This window comes from Dipodomys merriami, unplaced genomic scaffold, assembly GCF_024711535.1.
Source record: "Dipodomys merriami isolate MVZ:Mamm:240054 unplaced genomic scaffold, mDipMer1.0.p SCAF_14, whole genome shotgun sequence".
Classification (NCBI taxonomy): Eukaryota; Metazoa; Chordata; class Mammalia; order Rodentia; family Heteromyidae; genus Dipodomys; species Dipodomys merriami.
Genome location: NW_027202715.1, coordinates 8,493,190 through 8,517,515, shown reverse-complemented (window position 1 = coordinate 8,517,515; position 24,326 = coordinate 8,493,190). Strand labels below are relative to the sequence as shown.

The 24,326-nt window shown below is 43.8% G+C and overlaps 1 protein-coding gene across 1 annotated transcript in view; it reads right to left on the bottom strand.

The window, feature by feature from the left end:
* Positions 1 to 722: 722 nt before the first annotated feature.
* The window catches only part of Sh2d4b (SH2 domain containing 4B), a 55,985-nt gene continuing 32,381 nt past the window's right edge, over positions 723 to 24,326 (bottom strand). Inside the window, exons 7-8 of the mRNA XM_070020374.1 lie at positions 6,999 to 7,219; positions 723 to 2,341 (exon numbers count right to left, since the gene is read on the bottom strand). Of these exons, the coding sequence (XP_069876475.1) occupies positions 2,249 to 2,341; positions 6,999 to 7,219 (314 nt within the window). The 3' untranslated portion in view covers positions 723 to 2,248. The remainder of the gene's footprint in view (positions 2,342 to 6,998; positions 7,220 to 24,326) is intronic.

The window sequence follows — 24,326 nt, the reverse complement described above, 5'->3', positions numbered from 1 at the left end:
AGGGGATGTGGAGAACGAGGAACGCTATTACACTGCTGGTGGGAATGTACACTCATACAACCACTTTGGAAAGCAGTCTGGAGGGTCCTTAGAAAGCTAAAGATTGACCTCCCTTACGACCCAGTCATACCACTTCTAGGCATCTACCCTGAACAACAGGAACCAATATACAAGGACACGTGCACCTCCATGTTTATTGCAGCACTGTTCGCAATAGCTAGGATATGGAAACAACCTAGATGCCCCACCACAGATGAATGGATCCAAAAATTGTGGCATCTATACACAATGGAATATTATGCAGCCATTAGAAATGACAAAATAATGGCATTTGCAGGGAAATGGATGGAGCTAGAAGGAATCATGTTGAGCGAGGTAAGCCAAGAACGAAGAGACAAACAGTACATGGTCTCCCTGATAAGTGGATGATAAATCCAAAATGTTAGGTGATATGACAAAACTAACAGGACTTAAGAAACAAAGAACTCCCACTCATCTGGTTGAACCACTACCAAATATCCCCATGCTGCTGATCACATATATGGTATATAACATGTGAGCACCGTTATATATTACAGACTGTGATAGACAATTTGCTCCAGGAAAGTTAGAATGAACTTGTGACTTTAAATGAGCATCATTATTCCACAATACTGTGAATTTCCAGAAATTAAGTAATCACTTAATCACAATCAAAAAAAAAAAAAACCTTGGGGAAGGGAGGGAAGGAGGGGATGGTAGGGGGAAAACAATGGAGGGGGTAACAATGCTCAAGAGGAAGTGTACTCATTACCTCACTCATGTAACTGTAACCCTCTGTATAGTATCTTTACAATAAAAAAATTTAAAAAAAATTAAAAAAAAAAGAATGGGTGTGTGCAGAGGTTAAGAAGAACATAAGAGATGTTGAAGACAGCTAGCCAGTGAAAGGAGTTCCCTGATGAACCCAGACTCCTTCTGTCCTCTTGCATTCACCAAATACAATGATGTGAGCGTTTACAATGTGAGTACATGAAAGGGGGAAGATTTGAACCTTCTCGACTCCAGAGTCTATAATCTACCCATCATAAACTGCCCCATAAATGTGGAACATGATTCCACACAAATAAGCACCATCCCTGAGAGTTACTAAGGAGTCATTGGAAGAGTCTTCTGGTCAATATAAAGAACCTACTTAAATGAAAGACCAACAGAATGAAATTTTTAAAAACAAAACAAAAAAATGGGGTCAGAGTGCAACATGAATATGGAAAGTACCCTAGAGAGGAAAGGTCCCTCCAGTGTCTAAAAACCATCCTTGAGTTCATAACCCTCCCCAATTTGGGGACACATCCAGAAGAATACATGAAAGCCAGGACCTGTCATCCTAGCTACTCAGGAGGCTGAGATCTGAGGATCATGGTTCCAAATCAGCCACGGCAGGAAAGTTTATAAGAACCTGATCTCCAAAGAACCACAAACAAGGCCAGAAGTGAAGGTATGGCTCACGGGGTAAAGCACCAGCCTTGAGTGAAAAATCTAAGGCCCTGAGTTCAAGTCCCAGCACTGACACATTTTAAAAAAAGAGTACATGAAATAGCTGGTTAACATTACTAAATCAGGGTCATAATAAGATTCGAAGACATAGGAAGGTGACAGAAGAGGTTGAATAAGGAAAGTAGCACAAAGTCTATCATCAGTCCTGGCCTGAAAGCCTTGGGTAATCCCAGTGGTCTTATCAATGAGGGCAATGAACTCCATGCAAGACGCAGTATCTGTGGACTCCACACAAATCCTTCATTTTTATGACTTTATAAAGAATGAGAAAGGGGAAATAACTTACTAGAAGTCATTACTGACAAGCATTGGAATGCTCTCCAAAATGCTTTCATTCAACCATCATTGACTGAATATCTACCATATGTTAAATTCAGAGTTAGGCACTGAAATCCTTTTGGGTTGTTAAAAACTGACCCATGCACTCAGGGAGTTGCAACGAGGGCAGCCATGACCAATAGGCTTTGTCTTCTGCCGCCATCACTGGACTCTCCCTGAAAGGGCTACATTGGTTATCAGCCATTTCTGTTCTGAGCTTCGCAATGGGAACAGTCACACAAATGTCATCTATGCACATTCCTTGAGATTGATTCATGTATGAGTTCCCCTTGGATCTTCCAGAAGGCTGTAACATTTAAGTTGGAAAGTTTGCCGAGTTTTTTTTTTTTAAGGATGCCCAAAGGAATCCAATTCATAAGGGGAAGAAAAAAAATCATTCAAACAACAGATGGTAGTCTGGCGGGCTGTCTCTCTGCCCACAGGGTTCCTGCAGCAGCTCTCCTCCTGAAACGGTGATGATTTCCTCCTAAAATAGAAGAACAAAAGGAAAATTCACTTGTAATTATGAAAGTGGTTTTAAAAAAGTCACCTCAAAGAGACTGCCTCAACACAAAAAGCTATACATCTGCATCTCCATCCTAATTCCTGCTCTAAGAAAGGAGCCCTTCAAGTACTGGAAAATCAAAGACATTGCTGGGCACTGGTGGCTCACACCTATAATCCTAGCTACTCTGGAGGCTGAAATTTGAAAACTGTGGTTCAGACTCTTCAAGACTCTTATCTCTAATTAACCAACAATAAGCTACAAGTAAAAGTGTGTCTCAAGTGGTTATGAGCAAAAAGCCAAGTGACAGAGGTCCTGAGTTCAAGCCCCAGAACAAACTATTTGTATAAATACATATATAAACATATATATGTATAAACACATATGTGTATATACACATATATACATAGATATTTACATATATCTATTATGCATATATATACATATATGTATATATGTACACACATACACATATAAAATTGTTTTATATATAGTACCAGTCCTGACAACATAGAATTATAATATAGAATGTATGAGTGTGTGTATGTGAGTTATGTGTGTGTGTAGTGTGTGTCTTATGCCAGTCCTCAGGCTTGAACTTAGGTTCTGAGCAGGTATTGTTCCTGAACTTTTTTGCTGAATGCTAGTACTCTACCACTTTAGCCACAGCTCCATGTCTCAAATTTTGGTGGTTAATTGGAGGTAAGAGTCTCATAGACTTTCCTGCTTTGACTGGCTTTGAACTATGATCCTCAAATCTCAGACTCCTGAGTAACCAGTATTATAGGTGTGAGTCACTGGTACCTGGAAACACTTTTTTTTTGCCGGTCATAGGGCCTGAATTCTGGGCCTGGGCGCTGTCCCTCAGCTGTTCAGTCAAGGCTAGCACTCTACCACTTGAGACACAGTGCCAGTTCCAGCTTTTTCTGCTTATGTGGTGCTGAGGAATCAAACCCAGGGCCTCATGCAGGCAAGGCAAGCACTCTACCACTGAGCCACCTTCCCAGCCCTGGAAACACTTTTAAATAAAAAATAGTAGGAGGGAGGCCAGCAACAAAGGAAGGATCTTGAAAACAAGATAGAAATAGATGGTCTAGAGACTGAATGTAGAATTAAAGCTAAAGTTGAAGTCATGCTGAAGACGAAGATCCAACATGTTAACCTCAGATAGATCAGGAAATAGTAGGAAATATATCCTATGATACCCCCTTCCTGGATAGACAAAAGACACCCCAAAAGTTCAAATACTCTCATGCCAAAAATGAGCTACTCATGGTCAACTCTAACCCCTAGAGCATGAAGAGACTGGGTTGGGGATAGAGGAAGAGAAACTGGGCAACCATGAGTAGACCAGAAATTAAAGTTGGAATATCACATCATAAATGCAAAATTTATAAATATTTAAGGATCACTATGACTATAAAAGAAAGATGCCAAAGTCAATCATAGAACTGATTCCTAAGAAAATACCAAGTTCATAAAGCAAACAGAGGGAGCCTTTGAGAGCTGTGCATGAACTTTCTCAACAGAATAAAATGAGTCATCCATGAAGCAAGAATGAGCATGACATTTTTACTGAAATTTTTCAGTGAAAGAACTAAAAAGGCATCATGGACATAATGGAAGAGCCACTGAGAAGCTGAAGGAATGACCGGATCAATAAGAAAGATATCCAAATCAAAAAATAGACAGCAGATATGAAGAGATGGCTTCCTGCTGAAGAAGAAATCACAGTGACCAGTGAGTATATGAAAAGATCCTTTGCTTCAGGGGAAATCTGAGAAATGCAAGCTAAACAATTGGGAGACACAGTGTCTGCTCACTGACAGGGAAAAAAAATCATGAAATCACCAGTAAATCCTCAGCGCTGGCAGCAGTATAGGGAGAAAGCCTGATACAGTTTTGGCAGGAACGTTAACTGGCATCGTGCATTGGGAGGGCAATCTGGCAGATCTTTGCTAATTAAAATGTGCCTACTTTTCTTTCCAGAAAATCCAGTTCCAGCAATCCATCCTAGAAAGTTACTACTTCTGTGTCCATAGGGAAGGTCACACATGCATAGTGCAGAGGGCTCTGGAGCACCATTCAAGGTCGTAAGAAACTGGAAGCTGCGAAATGGGTGTGAGGGAGGAATGTAAGTGATTAAGCTGTGATACACATTGATTCCTGGGGACGTCGTGCATTTACAAGGATTGGCACTGTACGGACACAGAAAGATCTCATAGACACATTTTTATAATAGCCAACACATACTAGTAACTTTTTGTTCCAACACATTACAAAATAATATCTCTGGGATTGCAGGCATGGTTCAGGTGGTAGAGCACCAAAGAGTGAAAACATCAGATACCAAGTTTGAGTCCCAATCTTGGACTAAAAAAAACAAACCATCCTATTATCTCATTGAAACTGCACAGTGAACTCAAGAGAAAACTTTAGGCCAATATTCAGACTTTAGGTAGTGGCCTAAAATCATGCTTTATAATGATGTTAGGATTTAAAGCAGTGTTCTGATTCTAAAGACTATGCTTTCACACACTTAATTCCATGATTTATTAATCATGTTTTAATATAGAAAGTTGCTGAGCTATAAATAAAGAGTTATCTGATTTCTGTGAAAAGTGATTTTAAAAAATGCATTCCCTTATGTCCATAAGTTTTGAGATTAGTTCCCAGAAATTACCAGCAAGCTGGAGAGGAAGGACAGAAACAGAGATTTAACATGAATGAGGCTTTCACCTGGTGTTATGTTTGATGTTTCTTACAATGTAATCAAGAAAACAATGGTGTGATTAAAATTCAATTTATAAGAGATCTCCATGTGGGCACATACGATACCTCCTCGTAGTGCCAGAAATCCAATGGTCAGTCTCAAAAGAGACTGACATTTGGAAGAGAATAAAAGGCCTCACAGCTATCTGATCTGGCCTTCCTTCAGAGCCCTGCCCTGAGAGACAGGCATTTACCCTTTGCCTGAAATACTTTCCGGAACAAGAAGCTCATCATTGCTAAAGGAGCTTGTGATAGACAGAGCAAACAAATATTGTGGCACTGGCAGGGTGCACACATTGTGGACTGACAGCTGCAGCTTAACTCCTGGTTCTAGCTGGTGTTAGCCGCCAGACCAAAGCCAAGCTTTTCAGCCTCGCTGTCATTGGCTTTCTGAACTGTGAGTGGGCTAATATGCTGGGGCTAACATCCTCCCTAATAGAGCTTTGAGATTACATGAGGGCAAGGAGTGAGGAGCAGGCGCAGTGTCTGACTCATCTTCTGCTTGCTCTGGCTGTGGCAAGGCTTCACCCAACACAAGGAGACAGCTGATCCTGGTTACTCCCGATTGCTGGGCAGTGCTCTATACAAGGTATTTGTGAATGGGGAAATTTTCCTTCTTCCTTAGCTTTCTTTTTTTGTTTTGGTTTTGGTTTTGGTCAGTTGTGGGGCTTGAACTCAGAGCTTGGGCACTGTCACTAAGCATTTTTGCTCAAAACTAGCACTCTACTACATTGAGCCACAGTTCCACTTCTTGTTTTATTTTTGTTTTGTTTTGAGTGGTTAAATGAAGATAAGAGTTTCACCGGGACTTGTCTGCCTGGGTTGGCTTTTGAGCTGCAATCCTCAGATCTCAGTTTCCTGATCTCAGCCGCCTGTGTAGCTAAGATTACAGGCTGGAGCCACTGGCACTCAATTTCTTCTTCCCTATTTTCCTACCTTCATTCCTCCCTGCTTTCCTTCCTCTCCCTCCTCTTCCTCCTTCATTTTTCTTCTACCTGTTCCTCTCTGGCTCTCTTTGTCTCTCTCTTCTGTCTCTGCATCTGCCTGTGTCTGTCTCTCTGTCCTCTTTTCTCTTTCTTCCCCTCCATCTATCTTTATTTCTTCTTTGAAACAGTTTTTCCTACTTTACAAGACTGGCCTTAAGCTCATGACCTTCCTGCCTTCACTTCCCAAGTATTGAGATTACAAGCACCACCACACTCGGATGAATGGGTAGTTTTCTGTGGGCTTTACACATAAGGGCAGGTTTGGAGCTGTTTCTCAGGCCCTGGGAATGTCCATAATGAGATAAAGTCACCCGTATCTGAGAGTCCCTGTTATAGCAAAAGCCCAATAAGCAGTCAAACAATTCTGTGATCCTTTCTCCATCTTCAGAGCTCAGATAGATGCTGGGGACTAGAGACACCATCACTGTCTCACTAAATATTAAATATATCCATTTGCCTGGTCTTAATGATTTGAATTCATTCTCCCATGTCTAGATCATCCGCTCTCTCTGGTGTGTCCTGCCACACTCAGAAGCTACCAGAGGCCTGGTGTAAGGTATCTTTCAGGTGACATTTCCAAGATTGAGATACAGACTTGGAGGAAGGATCAACCTACCCAACCCTTGTTGGTGACCACAGGGAGCACTCAGGTCCTCAGATGAGAAACAGCCTAGGGACAGGGTGACAGGTGCAGCTGTGAATCACAGCCGGAGACAAAGGAGTACACTGGGCCTGGACAACCTTGGGTCTCTTCTGCCCAAATGTTCTATAGCTATGAGACTGGCAGCCCATGCTGTCTGCTCACAGCCTTGCTTTGGCTCTTTTCAACCCAAGTTTCTGCCCCTGTCATGCCCAAGAACACCCTGAGGAGGGCTGGCTACCTTGTGGAAATCAATGAGATCTGTGAGGGTGGCGTGACGATTGGGGTCCACTCCCAGGAAGCTGTAGAAGTCCCCAGAAGCATCCACGAGGAAATGCTTGAAGCCCCTCTGCAGGCGGTAGGAAAGGGTGTACCCCCAGATTTTCTCACTGACACGGACCAGAAATGCTCCTTCAGCCATGTTCTCCAGGAGCTCCTCTGCATCTTCTCGGCTAATTATTCCTAATTTTAGAAGGAAAATAGAAGTCAATAGGTTCTGCACCTCCTTCCTCTTTTTTTCTCTGCTCACCCCTGCCTCTCACTCTGTGGCTCTGCCCACGAGCCCAACCGTGCTGTCAGAGCTGTGAGAAGGACAAGGCAGGCAAAGGACTGGGTAGAATTTGATGCAGAAGGGACATCTTGGCCCAGGGAAAACAGCCATGAACCCAGTCTCTACAAGAACTTGAGTTGAAGCCTGGCATTGGTAGCTCATGCTAGCTATCCAGTAAGGCTGAGATCTAGGGATCATGGTTCAAAGCCAGCCCAGGTAGGAAAGTCTCAACTACAAATGAACACCAAAAAGCCAGAAGTGGAGCTGAGACTCACTCAAATGAAAGAGTGCCAGCCTTGAGTGATAAAGCTAGAGAACCAGCCCTGGACCACGAGTTCAAGCCCCAGGACTGGAACAAAAAGAAAAAAAAAGAAAAAAGAACTTTTCTTAAGCACCCTTCTTACAAATAAATCAAGAATAATTTAGATTGATTGGTGATGCAAGGAATTAGCAATGAACTAGAATAATAGCACGTATCGATTACAAATACAAGTCAGCCGACACCACGCTGTGGAGGGACGGAGAGCCGACTTTGATGGGTTACACCCGAATGACTGATGGTGGCCCCTGCTCTTACCAACCTGGTAGTCTAGGTGAGAACCTAAAATCAGTACTTCCCCTTAAGGCATTAAAAATACTTCCTCCAACCACCTGTGCACATTGGGCATGAAGCTTCTTAGTTTCACAACAGGACATTTCTGTTCTGAGAAAAGAATCCATATAGGTGTCACCACCATAGGCAATGAGGTCTTCAGTCTACTTTACTGTACAGAAGCCAAATCTAGCCTGGAAGTGTTTCTCAACTGGCAGCAACCCCTGGAAATGCTGTCAGGGAGAGAACCACTGTCTTTGGGATTATATAGGACAGGCCTGGTGTCTGTTGAGCCAAACTGCATGATGGGGAGGAGAAAAGGGAAGCCAGGAGAGGTAGGTCTGCTCCCCCAACTCTGCCCTCTGCTTGGTTATGGGATCTTCTAGCCCAACGCTTAATTTCCCAATGTCTTTTAACATTTAACTGATCATCACCTATCTACTTTCAAGGCCCATGATGGCTTTCCCCTCAGACACAGGATTCTCTGAGGGTATTTGTGAAAATGTTGAGCTCCGTGTGATGAATTGTAGTACACTGACCCTACACAAACACACACACACACACACACACACACACACACACACACACACACACACACTTGTTTGCTCTCTGTCACACTCAGGAAGATGCTGTTTCTGTAATTTATTCTTGGTGTGTGTGTGTGTATCTGTGTGTGTCTGTGTGTGTCTGTGTGTGTCTGTGTGTGTGTGTGTGTGTCTGTGTGTGTGCATGTGCGTGCCAATACTGGGGTTTGAACACAGGGCCTTGTGCTCTCAACTGGCTTTTTCTGCTCAAGGTGGGCACTCTACCACTTGAGCCATACCTCCACTTCTGGCCTTTGGCTGGTTAATTGGAGATAAGAGTTTCAGAGAGCCAGGTACCAGTGGTTCATACTTGCAACATATCTACTCAGGAAGCTGAGATCTGAAGATTGTACTCTAAAGGCAGCCCCAGCAGGAAAGTCCATGAAACTCATATTTCTAAATAAATGTGATTTATATATAATATACAGATATAGCTTATATGTGTGTATTCATAGACATATATAAGAAATTATAAAATAATATTCATATACTTATATTTCTAGAATGTGCATGGTAAATCACCTAAATCAAACACTAAAAGGCAGAGGTTGAAAGAGTATAATCTCTAAATAATGAAGGTCAAAAAATAGGATGAGAAAAAAATAAATTTTCAATAAATCATGCAAAAGCAAATAACAAAAATAAGAATGCTGCACTTCTATCCAATTTTGAAGTTCACAAAACTGAATGCTATAGTGTCTGGAAGTTAATAGGCAAGCAGTACAGAAATCAGAAGGAATGATGGTGAAAAATTGGAGCCAATGATAGCACGCCATGAGAGGTGAGAACTGATCCACTTCCCAGCCCATTGCTGCGTCTGCTCCTCAGGCTTTCTTATGCTCTTCACAGATGGGTATGCATACATTGTACACAAATATTGCCAGATCTGGTAGCACTCACCTGAAGTCTCAGCTCTTTGGGAAAAAGGGATACAGCTATTAAAATGATGAAATAGTTGCTAAAAATTGAAGAGTTAAACTTGAAGAAAAACCCTAAAACCAGAAAAGACTGGACTATCTTTCCAAAAGATTGCCAATCATTTTCTTATTTTTTTTTCTTTTTGTTAATTATTATTTTAAATCAACATATAAAAAGTATACAGGCTGGGTTGGGTACAGTGGCCCAAGCCTAGTTCCTTGGGAGGCAGAGATTTGGGACATCATGGTTCTAAACCAGCCCCAGTCAGAAAAGTTCAAGAGACTCCATCTCAGCTAATGTATGGAGATCCTGGCACATCTGTCATACCAACTACAGGAAAGCACGAGGATCATAGAACAGGCTGGCCCAAGCATAAAGTGAGACTTAACCTTAAAAACAGCCAATATGCTAAGCACCAATGACTCACACCTGTAATCATAGCTACTCGGGAGGCTGAGATCTGAGGATGGTGGTGTAAAGCCAGCCTGGGCAGAGAAGTCCATGAGACTCTTCAATTAATCGTTGAAACAGCTGGAAGTGGAGCTGTGGCTCCAGTGGTAGAGCACTATCCTTGACAAAAAATGTTCAAGAGCCCAAGCCCTGACTATAAGCCCCAGGACTGGCACTCAAAAAATAATAACCAATGTGAAAGCAGGCTAGGTATGTGGTCCAAGTTATAGACTGACTGCCTCCAAGCACAAAGACCTGAGTCCAGTCCCCCATACTGGCCAGTGCTGTACATATTTGTATAATGTCAAGTGATATTTTGACTCAAGATTATCTTTGAGCGTTTTTGAAATCACTAACACGAAATAGTGGTCCAAAGTAAGATGAGATTCCCTTATCAAAACACATAAATTAGACATTCCATTTGTTGCATAACCTTCAAGCAACAATTCCAGAGTGAGGAGATAGAGATAAAGATATAGAGATGGACCAAGGTGACTCTACCTGGAAGATGCCAGTATAGTAAACTGGAGAGTTTTCTCTTGCAGAATTGACCTGTAAGCCTCATTACCTGGCAAAGCAGGGTATCTGCCTGCATCCCTGGCCATTTCCTACCAAACGCCAAAAGCACCTCTCAGTTATGACAGTCAAAACTATCTGTAGACATTATCAAAGGAAGTCATGATTACCCAGAAAGAAATTACTGCATGGATACCATCCAGGAGCCTCTAAGGCATGTTGATAACTGAACAAGAAAATTTACTCTGTATTTTATACTGTAATGTATAATGATACTTATGCAAAACCATGGCTTCCATCAGGTACCTATGGTTCATGCCTGTGATTCCAAGAAGCTGAGAGCTGAGGTTTGAAGCCAGCCTGGGTAGAAAAGCCTGTGATGAGACTCTTCTCTCCAATAACCACCAAAAAGCCAGAAGTAGAAATGTGGTTCAAGTGGTAGAGTGCCAGCCTTGAATGAAAAAGCTAAGAGACAGAGCCCAGGCCTGAGTTCAAGCCCCAGTATCAGAAATATTTTTTTAAAAATACCATACCTTCCATCATATCTTTACAATCACAAGATCTAAGACCACAATAGTCCCATCTGTTACACACACACACACACACACACACAGTATCTTCATGTCTACAAGAAGTATCTAGAACTGACTAATTGAGAGTATTATTCCATACCCAGCATGAATAAGACATAAGCATATGCCCACCACTATGCTAAGAAATTTATAAGCACTAGTTCAATCAGTCCTCGTAATATCTTCACATCAGTATTTTTTTTTCTTTTTTTGGTCATGGGTCTTGAACTCTGGGCCTGGGCGCTGCCCCCAGCTCTTCAGCTCAAGACTGGTGCTCTACCACTTGGGCCACAGCACCACTTCTGGTTTTCTAGTGGTTTATTGGAGATAAGAGTCTCACAGCCTTTCCTACCGGGCTGGCTTTGAACCCTGATCCTCAGATCTCAGCCCCCTGAGTAGCTAGGATTACAGGCATGAGCCACCGGCACCCGGTTCACATCAGTATTTCTATTCTCACCATTTTACAGTAGAAAACAAAGCTAAGAGTGATTGAGTCAAACTAAAGAATAAGGCTGGCTCAAGAGAAAGAGACAGAGTCAAACAGAGAGAAAGAGAGAGAAGAGGGAGGATTGGAGAAGAGATTAAGTGGCCAAACCAGGAGAGAAGAACATGCTTCTAATTGACACTCATATTTGTGTGTGTGTGTGTGTGTGTGTGTGTGTGTGTGTGTGTGTGTGTGTGTGTGTGTGTGTCCTGGGACTTGAACTCAGGGCCTGGGCACTGTCTCTGTACTCAAGGCTAGCACTATACCATTTGAGTCACAGCTCCACTCTCAGCTTTTTAATGGTTAAATGGAGTCTCACAAACTTTTCTGCCCAGGCTGGCTTCAAACCACAATCCTCAGATCTCAATCTCCTGAGTAGCTAAGATTACAGGCATAAGCCAACTGGTGCCCGCCAAAGTCTATATTCTTTTTCTTTTTAATCTTTAAGTACTTGTACAAGGGAGCTGCCATTTTAACAAAGCAGGTTATGAATATGATACACCTTGACCAATGTCATGCCTTTCAACATTTTCATCCATCGCTCCCCAATAAACTCTCACTCTTCTTAATTTTATAGGATATACATTAGATTCGTGGCTACATTCTCCCCCTCTTCCTGTCTTCATTAATCCACCCTTAAAATGTTGTACAGAGGGGTTACAGTTACATGAGTAATGAGTTACATTTCATAGTGAGCATCCTCCTTTGTTTTCCCCCTATCATCACTTCCCTTCCCACCTCCTCAACTCCTCCCATCCCCCCACCCCACCCCAACTCGCACCCTGCCATTGTAAAGTTCCTTTTCAACATAGTGTCCTATACATCTCATCATAATAATGGGTCAGGCTGCATCCCCATTTAAGCATTCCCCAATATCTCTTCCCCTCCCAAAATGACAAAAAAAAATGTATATACAAGGTACAGAACACTGAGAGCTCCCTTACCCAGCAATCCCATTTTGGGTCATTTACCCAAATGATCACAAACAAGGTCATAACAAAGCTACCAGCACAACTATGTTTACCACAGCATTATTTATCATAGCTACAATATGGAACCAAGCCCAATGTCCTTCAGTAGATGAATGGATCAAGAAAATGTGGTATATATATATATATATATATATATATATATATATATGAATTCTATGTCTCCATCAGAAAGAATGACATTGCCTCATTTGTTAGGAAATGGAAAGCCTTGGAATAAACTAACATCAAGTGAAGTAAGTCAGGCCCAAAGAAACATAGGTCCCATGGTTTCCCTTGTTTGCAATGACTAATACATGTCTAGGACAGGCAGAGAAGGTCAAAGGCTATGTACATATGACCACATGAGATAATGTTAAGCAAAATGTACTCCAAGACAGGGACACAAGTGGGTTTTTCTTTCTTGCTAGTGTTTTTAATGTACTTACTGTGTGATTCTTCTTTTTTTTTTTTTTTTGTGGGTCGTGGGGCTTGAACTCTGGGCCTGGGCGCTGTCCCTCAGCTCTTCAGCTCAAGGCGAGCGCACTACCACTTGAGCTACAGCGCCACTTCCGGTTTTCTAGTGGTTTATTGGAGATAGGAGTTTCACGGTCTTTCCTGCCCGGGCTGGCTTTGAACCGCGATTCTCAGATCTCAGCCTCCTGAGTAGCTAGGATTACAGGCGTGAGCCACCGGCGCCCAGCCTGTGTGATTCTTTTGCTTCTTTTGTATGTTCTTCCCCTGATTTTGCCTTTTTAAGGAATTACACTCTTAGAGTCTTCTTTCAAATCTACCATATTTCAGTTAGTACATTCTTCTTATTAGAGTGTACAGTCTGTTTTCCTCAGATGCAGCCCAGACCCAGTGCCTTCCATGCAGGAGCTCCTGGAGGAACACGTGCATGTGGTATGGATGGGCCTAACCCACTCTCTCCTCAGGCCTGCTGTGCTCCAGGCATAAACCAGAAGGTCTCAGGCAGGAAGTCTGTGGAAACCACTCAGTCACCTGCTATTCAGGATGAGCCAAAGACAACGAGCCAGTGGGCATTGCCCACAACCAAACAATCAATACCCAGAAGGTCTAAGTTTGGTCAGAGGCTCAACACATGTAGTGTGGAGTGGAAGATGAGCAGTGAGTATAAAATCTGCAAGCAGAAGGCACTAGGTCTGGACTAAGAAAGATTCTGGAACCAACCTTCCATGGATACAGAGGTATGACTTCCCTTAATCTTCCAGCCTTGCTCCCAAATCTCCCCTAACTACAAAGACCCTCTGCCCTCCATTCTAGGCACAATTTCTGCTCATAGATTTTACAGTCACTTCTCCACACCCCACCCCAGGATTTCCTATGAACGCCAAACTCCAAAGATGATCTATTCCATTATATAAATGATGTCGTCTTTGTCTAAGCTATGATCAACATCCCATAGGCAATACTTTGAGTCATTTTGGGCTTGCTTATAAAATCTAATACAACATTTTTAAAACCATGCAACACGATGGTGTTCATTGTACGTTCAACCACTGTAGGAGCTAACTACATTTTCCATCCTCAGTTCATTGAGGAATTGGCAGATGTGAAAGCCACGGATATGACTGTATCTATCACTTTGCTGAAAGTTGACACCAAAGCTAAACAAGTCTGGGTGGCCTGCCATTTATGGCCTACCCTTGAACAAGTCCTTCTCTCTTTGATGATGAGAAGGACTCACATTGATACACACAAGCTCTTGGGCCAGATTAAGTGAAGGACTGCCCATGGGAATCCTGGATATGGCATTACAATGTTGAAGACTTCTGGGTAGGACACAAACTCAGTTGGCTTTGGTCTTGGTCATCAACTTCAAAGGTCGATGGCAACTGAATACAGCTGTAATAGGACACCAAGACAAACACCAACTATACAACCCTGAGCCCTTGACAAGGACTAAAAATAGACGTGCAGAGCCTGCTTGCAGGTGTGCAGGACTCCATTGGGATGAAGCCTTCAAGAATGTCCAATGCTACAGCGCCCCCTTTTGGGTATCTACAGAACACGACAATGTAGAAATCCAGATGGGCCTTGCCAAGAGAAGCCTCTATTCATCCTTTATGTGTTGCGTCTGGATGTTGAGAGAGCTGGGAGTACAGAAGGCCCAGCACACAAGCCCTCTACCAGCACATCACAGCAGCCCCTCCATGAGGGGCCAGCAGCTCCTAGCCCCCCCCTCCCACTCAACTCTTACATCAGACTGCTCTCTGATGCCTTCCTTAACCATCTTGCTGGATCCCACACATATTCCCTCAAATAACACCAACAGCTTCACTAATAAAATATTTGCCCCTTTGCTGCTAATCAATGGCAGCCCCAGAAGAGAAAAGGTATTTGTGCTTTTAAAAGTCGCTGGGTTCTAATGGACCCACAAATCACACTCTAGCACCTCCTCAGAGATAACCAGGTGACTGTCCCCAGTCCCCCTCCTCCAACTCCATTCTAGCCCCTGAAACCATTAGCTTAGCATTGAACCTGAGCCACCAAATGAGCTCTTATGATTTCTCTGTTAGCACTTTATCCTCAGAAGAAGAAAAAAAAACAAAAATGTAAAGAAAGAAATGCAAGCAAGCCAAGCGCCACGTTTCCTTTTTTTTTATGTGTCTCAATTTATCTGATGTGCGTATTTCTTAAAGCCTTCACTGCGGCTTCGCCTCATCAGCTGACAATGCCTCCATTACTGCTTAGCTATTTCTCATTCATTTTTGTGACTTCCCTTTCTTTGTTATTGCCATACTTCCCAGACGATGTCATTAAAGAGGCTGGAGTTATTAAGCTCTTCATTTGCCACAGTTTCTCAAAGCATCCTGAAGCCACGGAGAGTGTGATAAATGAGTTCATCTTTTATCACCCCAAATGAAATTTCATCATGGTTAAACTGCTGAGACAAGGGTTTCACTGGACAAGCTTTTTGGTTCCAGGTATATTTATGCGCAAGATCAACCCTACACAAGTCCACAACTGTCCAGGTTCTAATTATTAATGCCACTTGGGCCAGTCAGCCTTCTGTCATCTTAACAAATACGCAAGACAATCAACTTATAAGGAATGAAGATTTATTTGGGCTCATGGCTCTAGACTGTGACCTGGCAGACCCAGTGCTTTCAGGCCATGCATAGAGAAGCTGAATGGCAGTGGCAAGGAATACATGGTAGAGCAAGACTGTCTGCCTACAGCCGGGAAGTGAAAGACAAGAAGATTCCATGGGTTCACCATCCCTCTCATGGGCATGCTAGCAATAACCTGAAGACCTCCCACTAGGCACTAACTCTTTTTGTTCTTTTTTTTCTGTGCCAGTCCTGTGGCTTGAACTTAAGGGACAAGGCACTGTCCTTGAGCTTTTTTTTTTTTTTTTTTTTTTTGCTCAAGGCAGGCACTCTAATACTTGAATCACAGAACAACTTCCAGCTTTCTGGTGATTAACTGGAGATGAGAGTCTCATGGACTTTCCTGCCTAGGCTGGCTTCAAACCCAAGATCCTCATATCTCAGCCTTCTGAGTAGCTAGGATTACAAGCTAGGATCCACCTCTTAAAAGTTTCTGATGCCTCCCAACAGTCCAACCTTGAGGACTGATCCTTTACCATACAGTTATTCGGGGAATATTCCAGACCCAAATCCTCATGGTAACATGATTTCTGAAGCTAGCTACATAAGGATCCTGGGGTAGAACCTACTTCAACTGAAGATGTAAATTTATATGATTATTTGCCTAATGCTAATTCCATACTACACTGGCTACTTGCTAGAGTAGAAGCCTGGTGATTTTTCTCTCTATAGATTGGTCTTACCTGGTCAGTCCTGTTGACCATCTTCTGACAAGAAAACTGTTCATCTTCTTTTGCTTTTGGTCTATGCAATTCCAACAGAGTGTACTCTGCCTATTCCATTCCAGGATGCAATGTGACTCTGGCCTGTCCAATCACACATTACCAACTCCCAGCCACCAGGCTTGGTTCAGGTGTGAGTATGTGGCCAAAATCAATCCACCAATGTAATGATTGGGGCTTCTGGGAGAAAACATGCCCTCCCTGCTGGCTGTATTTGAATTTTGGAGAATGTTGGCACCCTACTTCTGTGTGATGATTGATTGAGGATGAAAATAACATAGCAGGTAATAAGACTCAAAGACAGAAAACAACAACAATCCAGGGGCTGAAAGCTTGTCAAGTACCTTGGATCAAGCAAAGCCTGAAGATAGACCTACTTTTGTTTCTTTTCAATTATATGAGCTGAAAACGTCTCCTTTTGTTTATATTGCTCTGTAGGGGTACTTTCCCATTGTTTCCCAGTTTTGTAAAGGTAGCAAAGTGGTCAGTTCTGTCTGCCATTTTATATCCTGTCACTTAACATGCTGCCTCGCCCACAACAGAGCTTGCTATTAATAATCGACTAGTTAATACTTTTTAATTCCTTAATACAAGAAGCCTCTTCCCAGTGTCCTTGTCCTGTTAGCTTAACAGTCCCGAACACTGGGAGCTGCCTGCTTGACTCTGACTATTGCATAAGTATACCTTGCATGGCAAGCAGCCCTCCACTCCCCCAGCTGGGGAGTTCTCCAGACAGCAAGAACCATCAACAGCAGCCCCCCAGGAGCTTTCTCTTCTACTAATGTGCCCTGTGCCTCTTTAAACCTACATCTCTGGACCCAGGTATCATCTCTTTAATAGCCTCCTTTTTCTCAAGACAGAGCTCAAAACACTGAGAAATGATGGCTCTATTCTTCCATGTATTCCACCCCGCAACCTCTCTTTTTGAAAAGGCACAGTTCCCAAGTCATCCTTTTAAATGATTTCTATTCCTTTCCCTTCCCTCAAGCACTTTTGAAGCAGCAATGTACACAGGGCGTATAAAGATGGAAGCACATTTTGGATCCTAACAGATTCTAGCCTTCTCTGTACCTTTCTAAATATGGCCAGTGTAAGAAGGTTCCTGTCCTGCTTTGAAGCAATTACTCTGCATAGAAAAGGTCACCCCCATTGGCAGGCTTCCTGCAGATCGCACCACCTAAGTGGATGGGGCATGCTTGCTCCCCACTGGATGTGTGATAGAAGAAGCATTAAGCCAAGAACTCCTCACCCACCAGGGCCCTGTGGCTCATCCCTATAATTATAGCTACTCAGGAGGCTGAGGTCTGAGGATCACAGTTCTAAGACAGCCTGAATAGGAAAGGCCATGAGACTCTAAGCTCCAATTAATGACATAAAAAGCCAGAAGTGGTGCTATAGCTCAAGTGGTAGAGTGCTAGCCTTGAGCAAAAGGAGTTTAGGGATAATGCCCAGGCCCAGAGCTCAAGGCCCAGGACTGGCCAAAAGTTAAAAAACATCTCACCAGACTGCAGCTGTCTCCCTACTTAAGCCCAGGTGAGTCCCACTCAGGACTCACTCCTAGCACCTGAACAGAATCCCACAGGAATAACTCACCAATGCTAACTCCACCCTCGATCACATAGTCCCATTCTGTGCCAAGCCCTAAAGGCAAACTGCACTACAGCCAGTGGACTGCTGCCAAGCCAATAAACCATGGACCATATTGCAAGTGTTCTCTATAAGTAAAGTTCCAGAAGAGAAATGGGTTCTGAATGAGCCCATGTTCAGGCAAAGGATGCTCTTAATAATTTTAAATACATGCTGAAGTCCACAAATAGATTTTTTTCTCCAAGTTAGGACTGTATGCACTGGCATTTCTCAGGAGTACTTTTATATGACTGAAAGTTTTTTTTTCCCCTATTTCCTGGAAGATAACAATGAGCAGAGAAGAAAGAAGGAATTGCTTTTCCTTCACTTGTTTTTGTAGTTTTGTGTCCTAGTACGAAGGTCTGGATACTCTCACTTTGCTCTTTTTGTTCAAGGCTGACACTCTACCACTTGAGCCATAGCTCCACTTCTGCTTTGTAGTGGCTCCTCAAAGGTAAGAGTCTCATAGACTTTCCTGCCTAGGCTGGCTTTGAACTGCAATTCTCAAATCTCAGCCTCCTGAGTAGGTAGGAATACAGGAGTGAGCCACCCGTGCCCAGCTCCTTCACTTGTTTTAACCTAGACCTGATTGGGAAACCTATAGTCCCAGAGGAAATCCAGCCCCAGTCCCATCTCCCTCACTTTGTGTACCAGAAGAGGTGGAGTTGTAGGCAGTTGATGCCAGACTCCAGAACCTATCAGTCCATACATCAATTTGGCTCCTTGTAAAGGACAAAATGCTTTGTCACCTGGATTTACAGGTATCCTGTGAAGCCAGTTTCACAGGTGAGGAATTACAGGTCACATATTCAGGGTTGCATAGCCATTTGGATTACACTAGGTACTTCTAAATATTTGAGGAAAGGGGAAGAAGTGCAAATCCAGGTGTCATAGTCATTCTCAACCCGCAACTAGAATCTACCTAAATTAACTAAGAATGTCTTACCCAGGAAAGGAAAAAAAAACCACCCTGGGATTATAATAGATTGTATTGTTGGCTCCCCAACTCCACCTCCTTTTATGTACAACTTTGAAGCTCCTCGCAAGAAAAGGACAGAAGGTGTTTTTCCCACCCCTCCAGTCTGTGACAAATCATGGCCAACAGCATGAGGCAGTCAGGGCAGTGCACTGCTTCTAAGACTTAGAAAGCCCTACGTGCTGCCAATCAATCTCTGGGCCTGTTGCTATCACCATGAGAAGGGCAGGCTGGACCAAGCCCAGGGGCTCCTGGAGGGGCAGGAGAGATCCATGGTGGGCCAGCTAAGAGGTCCTAAGGTGCTATGCTGGCAAGACCAGAATCCCTGCCGACCAGCAACAAACACTCCCTAACAGGCTGGTGCAGGCTGCCTGTGGGCTGGTAAGTTCCTTATTTCTGAGGGCTGGGAACAGAAGGAAGCTGAATATCTGTTTTTCCAGACTTTGGTGTTTGAAGAACAGATAATGTTATGAAAAAAAAGAAAAGGTCTCCCTCTTCTTCCTCACTTCACTCATCTACCCCTCTCCTCTTGGCCTCACTCCTCCTCTTGCGTGTACCCCTTTCCTGGTGCTTATTTTGACCTATCATTTCTAAATAATTAAACTATTTGAGCTCTCCATAGAGCCTTTTACACATCAGTTTATTCCTGTGTAACCACTTGCATACCACCCAACATGTTTACTCATAGATTTAGAGACACATTCATCATAGATATCACAAAATTAAGAAAGGTAAGAGCTGGGGCCAGTTGTCTCACACATGTAATCCTAGCTATTCAGGAGACTGAGATCTGAGGATCATGTTTTAAGGCCAGCCCAGGCAGGGAAGTCTGTAAGGCTCTGATCTCCAATAAACCACCAGAAAACCAGAAGTGACACTGTGGCTCAAGTGGTAGAGTGCCCGCCTTGAGCTGAAGAGCTGAGGGACAGTACCAGGCCCAGAGTTCAAGTCCCATGACCAACAAAACAGGAAAAAGAAAAGTGAGGAAAAAGGGTAGGTTGAAGTGGGATGAGAAGGTTAAAGGGGGTGACACCGATCAAGATGTATTGTATTCATAAACTGCTTTGTTAAATGGCCTCTCTTCTGTACTACTTAAAAGATAATTTTAAAAAAATTAATGTCTCAGGAACAACAAAAACCTGCTAACATTTTGACTTTCCCAGAGAGGGGAATGTTGAAATGTAAGCACTATTTACTGTCACTATCCATGACAAACGGTAGGACATTTTGACCCTACAGTTGAAAGAAGGATGGGATCATAGATTCCCATGTCTTAGCCACTTTCCTTCCATCTGTGTGGTAGGACCTGCAGCAGAACACGAAGTCAACTGCATGATTTCTGATACAGTTTGTTCTGTGACATAGAACTAACTACTTTTTTTTTTCATCGACCTGCAAAATAAAGCTAAAGAAACATTTGGACACCTCTCTGCTTCCTGATTCCATTGGCTGCCATGAGCACCTAGGAGCAAGCAGTACAGTGCCAACCTCCTCCCTCCACAGGACATTTGAGCTGCACTGTCATAGGTTCTATGCAGCATTTCCATGACAAGAAAAATGCATCCACAAGAAGGAAGGTAGTGATGATGTACAAGCCCTCTCCAGGGAGACAGGGACACAGGGACACACACACACACACACACACACACACACACACACACACAACATGACAGAGCTGAGGGGCAGGAAATGCCCAGAGCCAGCCCCAGGGATTGCCTGGCTCAGTCCCTTATGAGTGTTGACCATCTTCTCACTGAGTCACAAAGAACCACTCCATCCTTCGAGTGGACATGTGGCGCCCTGGTGAATGGTCATTATACTAGATTCCACCGTTACTCCAAACCATTGACAACCTGGTGGACTCTGGCTGATGAAATGTGAGCAAAAGTGTCAGGTGTCACTTCCATACAGAAGTTTTAGGGCCATCTTGTGGCTCAACAAATTTTCACCAAGTCTGATAGACGAGGCCCCTCCTCTCTCTGAGGTCTAGATTAACTTCCACAGCCATCCACCCACCCACCCTAAGAGGCATTGACACAAAGAGTGAAGGCCATTGAGCCTTTGGGTATACTTGTTACTGAGCCTAACCTGCACATGATGACCTGCACAGTGAAGATGCTAGGACATAGGGTCCAGCCCCTATTGAACATCTAGCCAACAGAGAAGACAAGCAAATCTCTTACATGTGGCTCTGGATTTTCAGATTGTTCCTAGTCTCTAAGGAGATGCACCCACCTCCCAGGGCCCCATTTGAAGAAGAAAGGGCTATTCTATGGAATTAGGAAGTCTGGGATTTAATTCCATCTCTCACCCTTCACTTTTGCCCTCAGTCATTCCTCCCATGGCACCAACTGTGGTGGGCACTAAGGAAAACAGATAAGGTCCTTAGCCTCCTGTGCCTACTACATTCAGGCGAGAGAAAAGACAGATGCCAATGGAAAGAGCAATTTTAAGGAAGTGAAAAGGTTTGATTGAGAGGAACTGAGAAAAGCTGCTTGAGGAGAGGATATTCCAAGTGGAGAAAGCAAATATATCAGCCATGCAAATAGCTTGAGGGAGATAGCAAAGGGGGAGCAGAGCCATCACAACGGAAAGGGGTCTGTGACAAGAATTGATGACTTATCTGAGGAGCAGAAAGAAGGCTCAAGGACAAGGTAGGCAGAAAAGGAATGCTAGGATGAAGTTGGGGTGGGGTGTAGGCCTTGTTACCTAGCGGGGCTGCAGGATGGGGTTTACAGTCCACTGCATGTATAAAAGAATGCAGAGCACTGGGTGCCAGCGGCTCAAAACCATCATCTTAGTTACTCAGGAGACTGAAAATGGAGGATCACAGCTCAAAGCCCACCAGGGAAGGAAAATCTGTGAGACCCTTATCTCCAGTTGACCACCAGAAAGCCAGATGTGAAGGTGTTTCTCAAGTGGTAGAGTGTTAGCCTTTAACAACAACAAAAAAAGCTCAGAGACAGAGCCCAGTCCTTGAGTTCAAGCCCCAGGACCATAGTTGCACACAAACAAAAGGAAAACAGAGGAAGCAGGGAAGAGACAGGATCTGCTTAAGGTGAAAATCATCTTAGGATGCTTTGGAGAATACACCATTTCAGAGCCAGAATAGAAAGGAGACAAGAAGGCAGCCCTCTGCTGCCTGGTGGCTGACCCTTTTTTTTTTTTTTTTGGTCAGTCGTGGGGCTTGAACTCTGGGTCTGGGCGCTGTCTGTCAGCTCTTCAGCTCAAGGTGAGCGCTCTACCACTTGAGCCACAGCACCACTTCTGGTTTTCTGTTGGTTTATTAGAGGGAAGAATCTCACGGAGTTTCCTTCCCAGGCTGGCTTTGAACCACAATCCTCACATCTCAGCCTCCTAAGTAGCTAGGATTACAGGCATGAGCCACCGATGCCCAGCTTGGTGGCTCACCTTTGTGGGCTTTGACAGTTGTGGGAACCCTAGAGCCCCAGGAGAGCTATGTGTGGGTGTAGCTGTGTGAAGGATGATTGGATGGTGTGTGTAGAGAAAGCCTGAAGCCAGCGGATGACTGCTGCTGCACGTTAGCTCTGTTGCGTGCTTCAGAGAAAAACAACCGAGACACAGGATTCGGAATGCTCCTCATTACACCATGATCCCATCCAGAGACAGGATGAGTGCTTCCTCTTTTGTGTGCCCTAAATGTCTACTGCCTCCAGACCTCCAGTTATCTATCTCCTGGAAGGTGCCCTTTGTTCTGTAAACCCAAACTACACCAGGCTAATGTGTACTGTATTCTCTTACTAGTTAAAAACTGAGGACAAGCCTGGGCACTGGTGGCTCACGCCTATAATCCTAGCTACTCAGGAGGCTGAGATCTGAGGATCTCAGTTCAAAGCCAGCCTGGGCAGGGAAGTCTGTGAGACTCTTATCTCAAATAAACTACTCAGAAAAAGCTGGAAGTGGAGCTGTGGCTCAAGTGGTAGAGCGCTAGCCTTAAGCACAGAGTTCCAGGACAGCACCCAGGCCCTGAGTTCAAGCCCCAAGACTGGCAAAGAAAAAAAAAAAGAGGACTCGCCCTCTTGGTGGCTCACGCCTGTAATCCTAGCAACTCAGGAGGCTAAAATCTTAGGATCAACATTTGACGCCAGCCCAGGCAGGAAAGTCTGTGAGACTCTTATCTCCAAAGAACCACCAGAAAACCAGAAGTAGTGCTGTGACTCAAAGTGTTAGAGCACTATCCTTGAGCAAAAAAAGTTCAGTGCCCAGGCCCTGAGTTTAAGCCCCTATGACCAACCAACCAAAAAAAAAAGAAAAAGAAAAAGAACTGAGTAATCTCAGGTGCTCACTGAGTCTGTCCCCTGGGCTCTCTCCTGCTTTTCTTGACCATATATGTCTTACATATATTTTCTTGCATATATGTCTAGACTAATCCTTTTCAATCTCACTGCACCCATTGGACAAAATTTGTCACCTGGACCAACAGTGCCACACCTTTATGGCCTCTGGCAGTGCTACCTATGCCTAAATTGCCCCATTTGTGAGCTTGTTGCCTGTACATCACAGCTCATGGGCTCTTCAGGCTCCTAGAGGTGAGGGTGAAGTACAGGTGACCTTGCCCTGTCTTTTATGCCTCCTTCTGTGCACCATTAAGGCCTTCACTGAAACCACAGCCATGCCCAGAGCTTACCTACTACATCTTCCCTCTACCAACCATCTACTAACCAAGATACCAGCTCTCTGGAGCCAGCAATGGCTCTGGGATTGTCTTTCCATCTAGATAGAAGGGGGAAAATATGCAGAGGCTAGCAGGAAGTGGCAAAGCAGCTCTTGTCACCAGGACAAATGCAGGAGAAATACAGGCAAAGGTAGAAACTAGCCAAGCTTCCAAGAGACTGGTAGGTGGGACAGAGAGACAAGTAAAGTCAGATGGATGATCATTGTGGCAGATCAGATCATTCTAGGAGTTTCCAGGCAAAGCTGAGCTCAGTGCTGGTTAGGGAGTAAAGGCTCAGGAACAAAGCCAAGATAAAGCTTCTTCTAAAAAGCTGGCAAGTTGAGAGAGCACAAGGAACAGAGAGGAGCCATTGCAAGTGAAGCCATCCTGGATCCGCCAGTCCTCACCGACCTGCCAGCTGCCCAGAGACCCAGGAACAAGCTTCTTCAGAACCATCTGCCTCACTAGAAGAGCTGCCCTGTTGACTCTGAAATTCATGAATAAATAATAAATGCTTCTTTGTTTTTAAGCTATTGACTTTCAGGGTGATTTGTCAACCAGCAAGAGCTAGGGGATGCAGACAGGGGACTGGTGGCTGGCAAGCCATCCCGATTTTTCTACAGCAGTTTCTGCTGAAGTCACAGCCCTGTGTCTCTGCTGAAGGCCATTGGTGTATTCAGATCTGGACTGGGGCCGTGAGATATATTCTTGAACTTGATTTTACAAGTCACTTGGTAACTTATGAACACTTCCTCTCCTTGTGGAGCCTCAGTTTCTACATCTTCAAAAAGGAACGAGA